General features: G+C 46.3%; 1 protein-coding gene across 1 annotated transcript in view; it reads left to right on the forward strand.

The window, feature by feature from the left end:
* Positions 1–14,317, forward strand: part of LOC147125073 (ATP-binding cassette sub-family C member 5-like) — a 243,980-nt gene that overhangs the window by 107,062 nt on the left and 122,601 nt on the right. The window contains exons 9-10 of the mRNA XM_085997000.1: positions 405–512; positions 8,113–8,478. Of these exons, the coding sequence (XP_085853126.1) occupies positions 405–512; positions 8,113–8,478 (474 nt within the window). The remainder of the gene's footprint in view (positions 1–404; positions 513–8,112; positions 8,479–14,317) is intronic.

Here is a 14,317-nt window from a genome sequence, read left to right on the forward strand (position 1 = left end):
GGTGTGAGAGAAAGGTTCATACAGGCTATTGCTTTGCTTGTTACTCCTTCTCTGTCACAAGTGTAAAGCAGCATCCTGACTTTTCACAGTGCCCAGCCCTGCCAGACTACCATCCCACGAGTCATTCTGAACATTTTGTTCTTTTTGAATATGGGTAACTGGACCAGATATGTGATTTATTAAAGATCCACCATGTGTTCATCTTGGAACTAAACTTGCAGTAGATGTATCAGCAAAAAGAATGCTGGATGTTTAACCTGCACTGATTCTAATCATTCTAATGAAATATTTCGTCTGAAATGTCAACTTGTTTTGCTGTTTCAGATGCTGACTAACCTACTGCATGCTTCCAGCATTTTCTGTTTTATTACAAATTCTAATTTTGTTTTCTTTTATCCCTGTAGGCATTTACAATTGTTGCAGTCTTTAATGCAATGACCTTTGCCCTGAAGATCACACCCATATCTGTAAAAGCCCTGTCTGAGGCATCTGTTGCTGTGGGCAGATTTAAGGTATAGCTTTCGAGTTACAATGAAATATTAATTTACCACACAAATTTTGAAGTGTGTACAAGATTCCTGAAGCATTTAAGCAGATGCTAAGCTAGTAAAATGTTATTTATTGATTACAGCTGAATATTTTATTGAATATTTTAATTGCATTCTATTTAAGTTGTTAACCTATAGACCGTAGGCCGGTCCTAGAAAAAGACTGTCTCCTTGGCTGGTTTTGTAAACTTTTGCTTGCACGCTGTCACAAACATATACAGTACAACTTCCATTACCTGCCATAATGACAGGAACCTGCTTGATAGATAATGGGAATTGGTGGATAATTGAGGCGTCATTGCATCGTGACATTTGTCATTAGCTGAGAAAGGAGAAATGATTGTATTGTAGAAATGTCTAGTTCCTATCAAGAGACTGAGGTCGACTCAGGCGATCAAACAAACGATGTTTAATGTAAAACTAATTGAGTTGAACAAACAGTTGCAAGAGAACTACGAATACGGTCTAGTCAGTTCAGATGCTCCACGAGGGCTGCTTGGGCGGTCCCTTGGCTGGCGTCATGACGTTATCACGTTTTTCCCGCCGGTGGGGGATCACGTGGTGAACGGCGTGACGTCATCGTGTTTGCCCGCACTCTTAAAGGGACCGCGCTCTGTACATGCAAACAGTATATACAAAGATACAGAGTCAGGCTGTACTGTAGCTAACATATTGTTAAAGGGAATTATATACATTTGATCGGAGTCCCTTAGTGGCTCCGCCACATGCGCCCCCCCAGAATTGTCTTTAACAGAAAAAGTGAAATGGCGAGGAGGCCTGACAAGCCTGTCAGAGCGACTTCTGTACACTTGGAGTGGAAGCTGCTGGACGGCGGGTGGGCTGGCGGGCGGTTGCGCTTGATCTGGCACGGCGACTGTGGGCGGTCGGCCACGTTTTGGTGGCTGTGCGGTCTCGATCGGGCGGTCAAGGTCCAAGTGTGCCGGCTTCAACCGGTCAACCGAAATGTGGTCCGGTTTACCTCTGATATCCACCGAGAAAGTTTTGTCTCCCGGCTCCAGCACGCGGAAAGGACCAGTGTAAGGGGCCTTGAGCGGATCCCGATGAGCGTCGTGGCGGATGAACACATATTCGGCGTTCTTCAGCTCTGCTGAGACGTGGGAGCTCTGAAAGCCGTGATGCGACATTGGTACTGGTGCAAAACACCTGGCGGCCTCCTGGTGGCTGATGAGTTGATTGGATGCGGACCATGGCTCTGTTGGAGTCGGAAGGAAATCCCCTGGTATGTGTAGCGGCTGGCCATAGACGAGCTCTGCCGAGGATGAGCGAAGATCTTTCTTGGGTGCCGTGCGAAGACCCAACAGGACCCATGGTAGACTGTTCACCCATCCAGCGCCTTGGAGGCTGGCCCTCAGTGCGGCTTTGCGTGACCTGTGAAACTGCTCGCACAGGCCGTTCGCCTGTGGATGGTAGGCTGTGGTGCGATGTAGCTTGATGCCGAGCCCCTGAGCCACTGCGTTCCAGAGCTCAGAGGAAAATTGCGGTCCATGATCAGAAGAGATGTCCGCCGGTACCCCGAAACGGGCGACCCAAGAGGAGATGAATGCCCTGGCTACGTCTGCCGAAGTGGTGGATGACAAGGGAACTGCCTCTGGCCATCTAGTGGTGTGGTCTACCATCGTAAGGATATGTGTAAACCCATGAGAAGGTGGAAGTGGCCCCACCAGGTCCACATTCGCGTGATCGAACCGTCGCTCCGCAACAGCGAAGGTGGCCAATGGAGCTTTGATGTGACGTTGCACCTTGGCCTCTTGGCAGACCACGCAGGTGTTGGCCCAGTCGCGGACATCCATATGCATGCCCCGCCAAACGAACTTGGATGACATCAGCCTTTGCGAGGCCTTCATGCCAGGGTGTGACAACCCGTGTATGGCGTCAAACACTTTTCAGCGCCAGGCGACCAGCACGATAGGGCGAGGATCTCCTACGGAGACGTCACAAAGTAGCGTGGTGCCTGCGGCGTGGAATTTGACATCGGCCGCTTGGAGGCTAGAGGGGCTGGTTCGGTAAGCTTGCACTTCTGGATCCGAGGCTTGATCCGCAGCCATGAGGGCATAGTCGATGCCGAGCTGGACTGCCTGAACGGTCGCGCGGGAGAGGCAATCCGCCACCAGGTTGTCTTTACCGGCCACGTGCTGAATATCAGTAGTGAATTCAGAGATAAACATTAACTGACGTTGTTGTCGGGCTGACCACGGTTCGGCAGTCTTGGCCATAGCGAACGTTAGTGGCTTATGGTCTACAGAAGCAGTGAAAGAACATCCTTCCAGCAAGAACCGGAAATGGTGGATGGCCAGAAAAAGAGCTAGCAACTCCCGGTCGAAGGTACAGTACTTCCGCTCGTTTCGCCGTAGTTGACGGCTGAAGAACGCCAGCGGTTGCCACGTTCCATTTACCCACTGTTCCTGCACTGCGCCGATGGTGTAGTCTGACACGGTGGTGAGGGCAATGGTGGCACCTGGCAGCGTGTGCGTCAGCATGTTCGCGTTGGCAAGGGTGCCTTTTGTGTCAACGAACGCCCGGTCCATGTCAACCGTCCAGCTTACTGGATCCTTGCCAGACTTGCCCTTGAGGGCCTCGTACAGGGGCTGCATGAGCAGAGCTGCCTTAGGCACGAAGCGGTGGTCCCGAGGAACTCCTGCAGGGCCTTGATGGTCTGCGGGCGCGGAAAGGATGTCACCGCCTCTACCTTTGCTTGCAAAGGCACCGCTCCCTCCGATGTGATGCGATGTCCCAGGAAATCAATGTGGGGCAGACCAAACTGACACTTGGCCGGGTTGAGAATCAGGCCGTGTTGGCTGAGGCGACGAAAGAGGGTGCGTAAGTGCACGATGTGTTCCTTCTTATTTCGACTGGCCACGAGGATGTCATCTAAATAGACGAAAAGGAACTTTAGGCCCCACAGCACGGAGTCCATGAGGCGCTGGAAGGCCTGGGCAGCGTTCTTCAACCCAAAAGGCATCCTCAAAAATTCAAGAAGGCCGAATGGGGTGATGACTGCGGTCTTCTGCACGTCCTGCGGGTGTACCAGGACCTGGTGGTAGCCTCGGACCAGATCCGCCTTGGAAAACACGGTGTTCCCAGCCAAATGAGCAGAGAAATCCTGAATGTGGGGGATCGGGTATCGATCAGGAGTGGTAGCGTCATTAAGTCGCCAATAGTCGCCGCATGGCCGCCATCCGCTGCCAGGTTTCGGAACTATGTGGAGAGGCGAAGACCAGGGACTATTGGACCGGCGAATAATCCCCAGGCGTTCCATCGTAGCGAACTCCGCCTTCGCGACCGCCAGCTTGCCGGGTTCGAGGCGCCGGGCCCGCGCGTGGACCGGGGGGCCGGTGGTAGTGATGTGGTGTTCCACACCATGCTTCGTGGCCGTAGAGGAGAACGTAGGTCTGGTCAGGTCTGGAAATTCACCGAGCAGGCGAGCGAACTCATCCGGAGTTGGGAAAGCGCAGGAGACTATGCGCGACATGGTGGTACCACAGTGGCAAGGAATGGAGTGAAACGTGGCCGCGTTGATCAGCCGCCGGTTCCTCACATCGACCAGAAGGCCGTTGGCGCACAGTAAATCCGCACTGAGGATGGCTTGTGAAACCCTGGCCGTAACAAATTCCCAAACAAATCGCTGGCCGCCGAAGCACACCTGGACCCGCCGTTTGCCGAAGGTCCAGATAGCTCCGCCATTAGCCGCTTTGAGTGAGAGGCCCTGCCTCCCAGCTTGAATATCAATAGCGGACACGGGTATAATGCTGCACTGTGCGCTGGTGTTGCATAGGAATCGCCGACCAGAGATGGAATCGGTGATGAACAATAGCTTGCCAGAATTTCCGATTGCCATTGCAGTCGCGGGGCACCCGTCAGACCCGTTCTTCTTTTTCCGGGGTTGCAGTTGGGTTTTTTTGGGAGAGAAGCTGCAGGGAGGGCGGCAACATCTGGCTTTCGCGCCAAACCGTACGTGGTAGGAGCACAGCCCCGAAGGTTGAGGAGCTGAGGTGGTGTCTGTGGGGGATGGGCACCTCGTGGCAGCGCAGTACTGCTGCGTCACCGTGAAAATCTTGTCTGCTTCGGCAGCAAGCGCTGCGCAGTCTGTGACTTCGGACCTGGCCAGGGCAGCTTGTACTTGTTCCGGTAACTGACTGAGGAAGAGCTCCCTAAAGAGGAAGCATTCCGGTTTGGAGCCAAGGAGTGTGAGCATTTGGCTCATGAGCTCAGACGGCTTGGAGTCCGCGAGGCCGGGCATAGCGAGCAGTCGGCGGGCGCGCTCCGACTTCGTGAGCCCGAAGACCTGTAACAACCGCACCTTGATTGTTTCGTACTTGCGGTCGTCCGGGGGGTTCTCAAGCAGGCTGACGATCCGCGACGCGGTGGAGCTGTCGAGTGCGGAGACCACGTAAAAATATCGGGTCTGATCCGCAACGATGTTCCGTAATGCGAACTGGGCTTCGATGTGGATGAACCACGCGGTCGCTTGTTGCTCCCAGAATTGCGGCAGCTTCAATGCAACGGCGCTTGTTTCCATGCTTCGTTCCTTCTGCGAAAACCGTTCGCAAAAGTCGGGGTCACCAATGTAGGAATGTCTAGTTCCTATCAAGAGACTGAGGTCGACTCAGGCGATCAAACAAACGATGTTTAATGTAAAACTAATTGAGTTGAACAAACAGTTGCAATAGAACTACGAATACGGTCTAGTCAGTTCAGATGCTCCACGAGGACTGCTTGGGCGGTCCCGTGGCTGGCGTCATGACGTCATCACGTTTTTCCCGCCGGTGGGGGATCACGTGATGAACGGCGTGACGTCATCGCGTTTGCCCGCGCTCTTAAAGGGACCGCGCTCTGTACATGCAAACAGTATATACAAAGATACAGACTCAGGCTGCAGCTAACATATTGTTAAAGGGAATTATATACATTTGATCGGAGTCCCTTAGTGGCTCCGCCACAGTATCACAGTAATAAATTAGCAATTTAATAGTTTTTTCCCCACTGTTATTCAATTTACTTTCCTACAAAATAGTACATGTTGTGTTTGTTTGAATCACTGTTACATTGCCACAACTATTATTAGTTCTCTGCTTTCCACTGAGTGATAGTGAGTTTACTTAATTTACTGACTTTTTTTTAGTAAATCCTCCAGCTCTGACTCCCACAGATCCCCTGGACAGATTCTAGTTTAAAGTTGAATAAAGTTTCTGTGCTTTATTTATTTGCCTTTTTATGCATTTGTTGGTAAATAATAAGATAAAAGCAGAGTGTGTGAGTGTTTTTTGATCGTTGTGAGTGCTTTACTTCCTTGATTACTGAATGGTTAGTAGATGCTTGTTAAGTAAATATGCACATGTGAAGTATGTTTACCTGTATTGTGAGAGTGTATGTAAGGTGGTTTCTACAAAAATTAATGCATGTGGCTAAAATGGTGTTGATGTAGCCACAGCCATGGCTAGTCAGCAATTTCTATTGGAAAACACTGTTCTAACAAATAAAGCTTTTATTGGTTGAAAGCCGGTTCCGAAGGCCATTTTGTTGAAAATTCAGGAGCTGAAGATTGATGTGGTCACGTGATACACACGACTAGGTCACTCTCTGCTGTGTAAAAATGGGTCAGCTTGGCTGTTCACAGAATAATTTTGTATCTGAGTGAGTAAATTTGCCCACAACATACAGTTTAAAATCCAGCAAAGTTTGACTTGTCTTTCCAAGGAAGAAAATTGCCGATCACCAAAATTCCTCCTTAATAGGAAGTTTGAAAGGATCAGAGACTTTGCTTATTAAACAACAGAGTTATCACAGTCTTAAATATTACAATCAGGGAATCAATTTTTATTTCCATTGATTCAAGTATAGCTTCTCGCTGAGAACGCTGTACCTGAAGTCAGTGTCAAATATTTTGGATGTTAATACTATAATAAGAACTACTACTGCAGGTTGTTAATTGACTCTTATTCCTGTGTGTAATAGTGTTAATCTGCTACATACAGGTTGCATTTGAGTTTTTTTAATAGAAAATTCCACCGTGGTATTTGTTACAATTGGGATTTTCCCCAACACTTACACACAAAAATTAGTCTTGATATGCAAGCCTGCATTCCCAATGAACTGAAAATTAGCATTAGGCTTTAAATATGAGATATTATGCCATCAAGCAAACAATTAACCTTCCTACACTAGGGTATGGTAGACACCAGAAATAGAATGGCCCACTCATTGGGGTAGGTCTTGACTTTGTGCAGTAGTGTAAAATTACATAGAATATACAGGCCATTTGGCCCAAGTCACCTCTGCTAGTGTTTATACTCCACACGAGTCTCCTCCCATTCCATCTGCCTCATCTCAGCCTTTCAGCATATCTTTCTATTCCCTTTTCTCTCATGTACTCATCTAGTTTCCTTTTGAAAGCAACTAAGCTATTTTCCTCAACCACTTCCTGTGGTAGCGAGTTCTGCTCTGAGTAAAGAAATTTCTCCTTATTTCACTATTGGATTTATTAGTAACTATCTTTTATTTATGGCCCCTAGTTTTGGATTCTCCTATAAGTGGAAACATTCTCTCCACATCTACCCTGTCCAATCCATTCATAATTTTAAAAACCTCTATCAGGTCACCTCGAAATCTCCTCTTTTCTAAAGAAAAAAAACCTCGACCTGTTCAATTTTTCCCGATAGCTATAATCTCTCAGTTCTGGTACCACCCTTGTAAATATTTTTTGCACTTTCTCCAGTGCTTCTCTGTCCTTTTTTATAGTATGGGGACCATACCCTAGTGTAGGAGGGTTCATTGAGGGTTCATATTATTCCTGATAGCACCTCATGATCGAGGCCAATCAACTATTAAATAGTTGTTAATTATAGTATGGGTACCAGAACTGTGCTACTCAAAGTGTGGCTTGACCAGGGTCTTATATAAGTTTAACATAACTTCATTGCTTTTGAATTCTATACCCCTAGAACTAAATCTCAATGCTTTGTTAGCATGGGAGATAGCAAGTCGGCAGCCCATTTTACATTTCTCCCAATTTTTATTTCCATTGATTTCCAGTATAGTTTCTCACTGAGAACGCTGTACCTGAAGTCAGTGTCAAATATTTTGGATGTTAATATAAGAACTTTCAAGAGCAAAGCCTTCAAGAAGGAAAAGTTAGGAGAAAACAATGAGCAAAAGCCCATGATTGAATTTGAAAAAAAAAACCTGTAAATGCAATGAAAATGGCTGATATTGCCAAATACGTACATAAAATGTAAGGTTCTTTTTGTTGGGAGAGATGCGAGGTGCTGACTTTAAAGAGTCCCAAATGAATTGAATTTGGCCACTTTTCATCCACCTCATGATCGAGGCCAATCAACTATTAAATAGCTGTTAATCAACAACAACAGCTTGCATTTGTATAATGTCCTACTTTCACTTTTTGGAAGTCTAAATCAGAGGGAAGAAATTCCTTCCCACCTTGAATTTTTGGATGTTCCACAAGTACTAAACTCAGTATTTTAACAATATTTTAGGAACATTGTGCATTGCTTTGATCACAATTTGTCTCCTCTTCTCATCTCTTCAGCATTTGCTTTTAATGGAAGAACTAGAAGTTGTAAGGAAACAGCCCGATTGTCCACATATTGCCATAGAGTTTTGTGACGCTAGCTTGGCATGGGAAAGCAGCAGTACCTGCTCCTTAGAGAGGCAATCAAACGTAAACAAGGATGAAATGAAGAAGGTGAAAGAAAGGAAGGAGAAAGTGCTGAGCAAGAAAAAGCTGAATCTGTATATTGAAGCTGACCCAGAAAACTCACTTGCTGAACAAAATGATCATCTGTTACTTGGCACTAAAATGCAATTTACCCGTGACAACATACATGCTAACTTATCATCTCCAAAACCCAAACTCCAGAAAGCCTTGCACAACATCAACCTAACTGTGGAACAGGTATACTTAATAATGTTTTCAAGATGCTGTGCATCAGGATTCCTGTTCTGTTTTAAGTCTTTCATTAGGAACATATAGACCATTTTTTTCAGCTACAAACTTTATTTCGAAGCAGAAATGTAACTTTTTAAAATGTACTTTTACGATGCATGTTTGTGCTTATCAGGGATGTCATCGGTGGGAAGGGGACAACTATTTAACTTCTGGTCAGGTGCAGCATGGCTGAACGCAAACTAAAAATTTCTCAGTAATCTTTCAATAATGTGCCTTAATCCCAAGATTGGTAAAGTTCCCCCTCCACTGTACCAATGTGATGGGAAATGTTAGTAATACAAATTTAGTGAATCATTGCAAAACCTAAAAACATTTCAAATACAAGCAAACAAACCTTGGTGCTGCTCATGCAAAATTAGATCATATGCTGTTTAATAAGGAAAGAAGTGTTATACCATGTAGAGCTAAAATGTATTATTCTGCTGTAAAGGTGGAGTTATGTCCCTTTGAGTCAACAAGTTAGTCAGAGAACTTTGCAGATTAGAAAGTGCTGTAAATTTCAGGCTGCAGGTGAAGAGAACCTTGCCATTAAGTGGGATAGCAAAATACTGCAGATGTTGGAAATCCGAAATAACAACAGAAAATGCTGGAAAAACTCAGCAAGTCAGGCAACATCCGTGGAGAGAAATTTGAGTTGACGTTTCGGGTTTGACCCTTCTTCAAACCCGAAACGTCAACTCAAATTTCTCTCCACGGATGTTGCCTGACTTGCTGAGTTTTTCCAGCATTTTCTCTTGCCATTAAGTGATTGCTTTTGTTTGTAATTTTCAAAAAACTTTTGTAACACAGTGTAGCACATTGGAATATGGGCCACGATTTCGCATACTGAGGCAGGCTAAGTGCGGTCGAGGTAGGTACCGGACAGCGACCCCGCTCCCGGTTTCATCCCGCTGTGAGAAAATTTTTCCATTGATGGGGCTTGTTAAGCCCACCCAGCACGTTTCCCAGCCAATTAAAAGGAAGCGGGTCTGATGATGTCATTTGATGATGCGTCATCAGCCGGTTTCCTTAAAGGGGCCATGTCCAACTTAATTTTGACAGTTGTGTTGTCAGTGTTCTACAGCATTGAGGTGCTGCAAACACTGGCAAGCACTGCACAAAGGTGCACGGCCGTACCCAGGCTCTCCCATGACTCCTTCCATATGCTTATGGAGGGAGTCACAGCATGCAGGAAGACTCCTCCCTCCTCAGGAGACCAATGCAGCCTGGTTGCACATTGCACACGAGGGCACAAGCAGGGATGTCGTCAGGAGGACCTGGGTGTAGTGTGCAAACCTTTCAATGATCTCAGTAGATCACGAAACGTTAGTACAAAGCCACACTGAACCTCATCCTGCTGTGCCACTCGTCACATCCCCATCACTCTGCCTTCCCTACCCTACTCCTGCACATCCTTACTCACACCAACTTACCTTGCAACTCCACCCATCCCTCTCTATCTACATTATCACTTCCCCATCTCACTAGCCACCCCTCACACTCACCCTCATCCTACTGCAAACATACCAACTAACAACACACAAGGGTAGTCACTTGGGTGGTTTAGCCAATGTTCATGTGAAGTTTCTGATAATGTGCTGTCAAACATTGAAATCTATATTTTCAACACTTTGCGTTCTTGGACAGATTTGTATGCACCTTTGGAAGTGGCTTAGTGAGTTGCAGTGAATGGTGAGATATAAGAGCCCCTCCACCTCCCCCCCCCCCCCACCCCCGCAATGGTAATGAGTGTGAAAGGAATGGCTTGGACTTTGTAGGGTACTGAATTTGGATGATCAGCCATGATCTCATTGAATGGCAGAGCAGGCACGAAGGGCCGAATGGCCTACTCCTGCTCCTATCTTCTATGTTTCTATGTTTATGGTGTTGGTGTGGGGTGGTGCTAACCTGGCGCATCATGTGGCAGCCAGGGTGTACAGCATCAAATGAAGTAAATCTGGCCATGGTGAGGCCATCTCTGGCCTCCTGGGCAGCAATGTGGTTGGGTTCTGATGCCCTGTGTCCTGTGTAGCATCAGGTGATTGCGGAGCAAGTTGGTCTTGTTGTTGGTGATGCTGGTGTGCCTAGTGATGTTGGTATTGGGGCTGTTCGTGGTGGGAGTCTGAGGACCAAGGTGAGATTTTTTCAAGGGTACCAATGCTGCTGGAATAGATGGTAGCTGAAGTTGAGATGACAGAAGTGATCTGTCAATGGTGAGAGAGGTTGCTCCGAGGAGGTGACAATGAATAGAGAGTTTACTTCAAACACTTCCAAACTGCATAAAGCTCAAAAGTGGGTTCCAAATCATGAAGGCTCCAGCTTCTAAGATTGGGAAATGAACAGCTGTGAAATGGTAGGTTTTATACCACTTTTGCATCTGTCACCTATTCACAGCAATGTAGAGTCATTGAGAACACGACATGATACCCGATCTCCGGGAACCTCATAAAAAAGCTGGTAAAATGGTAAGTACATGGGAAAATGGTGCTTAACTACCTTTTAACAAGTACTTAAGTATCTAAATTGGCTGACCTGCTGCTTGGTGTTTGGTCTGTTCAGGGATGACAGACCCGACACTTGGGAAACTGAGAAGGAGGCAGGTTTACAGTGGGATACTGACCTGCTGTCAATCTGTGATTTTGACAGTGGACCCGCCTCCAAAACTGCACTCTGAGTGCCGGCAAAATTCAAATCAAATCAAATCAACTTTTATTGTCATTGTTAGTGCACAAGTGCAGTACAACAAAATGTAGGCTTGCGGCTTCCGAGAGTGTACATTTGGATTAAGACATTTAACCATTCAACATACATTTGGCTTGTAGTATATTAACATAAATATAACCATATAAAGTGCATTGGCAGATGTGCAGGCTTTAGAGTTTATTTGTGGGGTTCAGTAGGATGACAGCCCTGGGAAAGAAGCTGTTCCTAAATCTGGTCGTACGGGTGCGAATGCATCTGTAGCGTTTCCCAGATGGCAGGAGGGCAAACAGACTGTGGCTGGGGTGGGTAGGGTCTTTGATGATGGACCGTGACCTCCGTAGACAGCATTTCTGGTATATGTGCTCTATGGTCGGTAGCCGGGTGCCGGTAATGCGTTGGGCAGTTTTGACTACCCGCTGCAGGGCTTTCCGGTCATAGTAGCTACAGTTGCCATACCATACTGTGATACAGTTCGTCAGGATGCTCTCTATTGTGCAGCGGTAAAAGTTAGAGAGGATCAGGGGTGACAGATTACATCCCTTCAGCCTCCTTAGGAAATATAGGCGCTGCTGGGCCTTCTTCACCAGAGAGGAGGTGTTGAGGGACCAGGAGAGGTCTTCCGTAATGTGGACTCCGAGGAACTTAAAGCTGTCCACCCTTTCTACCACAGCCCCATTGATGTGGATGGGGGTGTGACTTCCGCCTTTGGACTTCCTGAAGTCCACGATGATTTCTTTTGTTTTCTTGGTGTTCAGGGCCAGGTTGTTATCGGCGCACCACTTCACGAGATGCTGGACCTCCTCCCTGTAGGCTGACTCATCGTTGTTGGTGATCTGGCCTACTACCGTGGTGTCATCCGCAAACTTGATGATGGTGTTGGAACATGATGTCTGGCCATGATGATTATTCATGATGATTCCGGCCATGATGTCTGGAGTGTGACTGGAGCATGATGGACTTACACTAAATGTGTGTGTGTTACGAGACTAGCAAATCTCCCATGGCATTGTGCACAGTGAGCTGGAGGATACACTGTTTTATAACAGGGGTGTATAGCATCTAATATATTATGAGAACTTCTAAACTGGAATAGGGCTAACTTCAATGGGATGCGAAAGGATCTAGCCAGAGTAAAATGGAACCAAAGACTGACAGGATAAACTATAATGGAAAAATGGGTGATCTTTAAGGAGGAGATGTTCCAAGTACAGGCTAGGTACATTCCAACAAGAGGGAAGGGTAAGGGAACCAAAGAAAGGGCTCCTTGGATGATGAGGGAGATAGAGAAGAATATGAAACAAAAAAAGAGGGTGTATGATGAATGTCAGGTGAATTCTTCAAGGGAGAACCAGACCAAATACAATAAGTTGAGAGGGGAAGTGAAGATGAAAATAAGATTGGCAAGAAAGAATATGAGAGTAGAATGGCGGTTAACGTAAAAGGGAATCCAAAAATCTTCTACCGGCATGTAAACATTAAGCGGGTAGTAAGAGGCGGGGTGGGGCCTATTAGGGACAAAGAAGGTGATCTATGCTTAGAGGCACAGGGCAAGGCTAGAATATTCAATGAGTACTTTGTATCGGTGTTTACTAAGGAGGTGGATGCTGACAAAATATCGGTAGAAGTGGAAAAGGTAGAAGCAATGGAAGGGGTGAAAATTGATAGACAGGATGTACTAGAAAGGCTGGGTATGCTTAGAGTGGACAAGTCACCTGGTCCAGATGGCTTGCATCCCAGATTTCTAAGGGAATTGGGGGAGGAGATAGCGGAAGGGCTTGCCATAATTTTCCAATCTTCCCTAGATATGGGGGAGGTGCCTGAGGATTGGAAAGTGGCAAATGTGACACCATCGTTCAAGAAAGGGTGTAAGGGCAATCCTAGTAACTACAGTTTAACATCAGTGGTGGGTAAAGTTTTAGAAACAATAATCAAGAAAAAAATTAACAGGCACTTGGAGAGGTTTAAGCTAATTAAGGAGAGCCAACATGGATTTGTAAAAGGCAGATTGTGTTTGACTAATCTAATTGAATTTTCTGATGAAGTAACAGGTAGGTTTGATGAAGGGAATGTAATGGATTTTCAGAAGGCATTTGACAAAGTACCACATTGAAGGCTGGTTAACAAAATTGAGGCTCATAGAATAGTTGGGTCAGTGGCAGCTTGGATAAGGAATTGGCATAAGGACAGAAAACAGCGAGTTGTGGTAAATGGCTGTTTTTCAGACTGGAGGATGGTAGACAGTGGTGTTCCCCAAGGGTCAGTGCTGGGGCCACTGCTTTTTTTGATATATATATATAAATGACCTGGATATTGGAATACAGCGTAGAATTTCTAAATTTGCCAATGACACCAAACTTGGGGGTGTGGCAAACAGTGAGGATGATACCAATCGACTGCAACAGGACAAAGAAAGGCTAGCAGAATGGGCAGACAAGTGGCAGATGGAATTTAATACAGAGAAGTGTGAGGTGATGCATTTTGGCAGAAGGAACAGGGAGAGGCAATATACACTTAATGGCACAGTTTTAAAGAGTGTGCAGGGACAGAGGGACCTGGGAGTTAATGTGCATAGGTCCCTGAAGGTGGCAGGACATATTGAGAGAGTGGTTAACAAAGCATATGGGATCTTGGGCTTCATAAATAGAGGTATTGAGTACAAAAGTAGAGAAGTTATGCAGAACCTTTATAAAGCACTGGTTAGGCCACAAATGGAGTATTGCATCCAGTTCTGGTCACCACACTTTAGGAAGGATGTGAAGGCACTTGAGAGGGTGCAGAGGAGATTTACCAGAATGGTTCTGGGGATGGGGGATCTTAGCTACAAGGACAGGTTGGAGAAGCTGGATTTGTTTTCATTAGAGCAAAGGAGGTTGAGGGGTGATTTGATAGCAGTGTACAAAATTGACATGTTTGAATAGGCTAGACGGGGAAAGGCTGTTCCCACTAGTTGATGGTACAAGGACTAGGGGACACAGATTTAAGGTTTTGGACAAGAGATACAGGGGAGATGTGAGGCAAAACTTTTTTTACGCAGCGAGTGGGGAGGACCTGGACCTCGCTGCCGACGGAAATGGTGGAAGCGGAGACAATCAATGTTTTCAAG

Source organism: Somniosus microcephalus, chromosome 1 (genome assembly GCF_052327205.1).
Source record: "Somniosus microcephalus isolate GS21.2 chromosome 1, FLI_Smic_1.0, whole genome shotgun sequence".
Taxonomy (NCBI): Eukaryota; Metazoa; Chordata; class Chondrichthyes; order Squaliformes; family Somniosidae; genus Somniosus; species Somniosus microcephalus.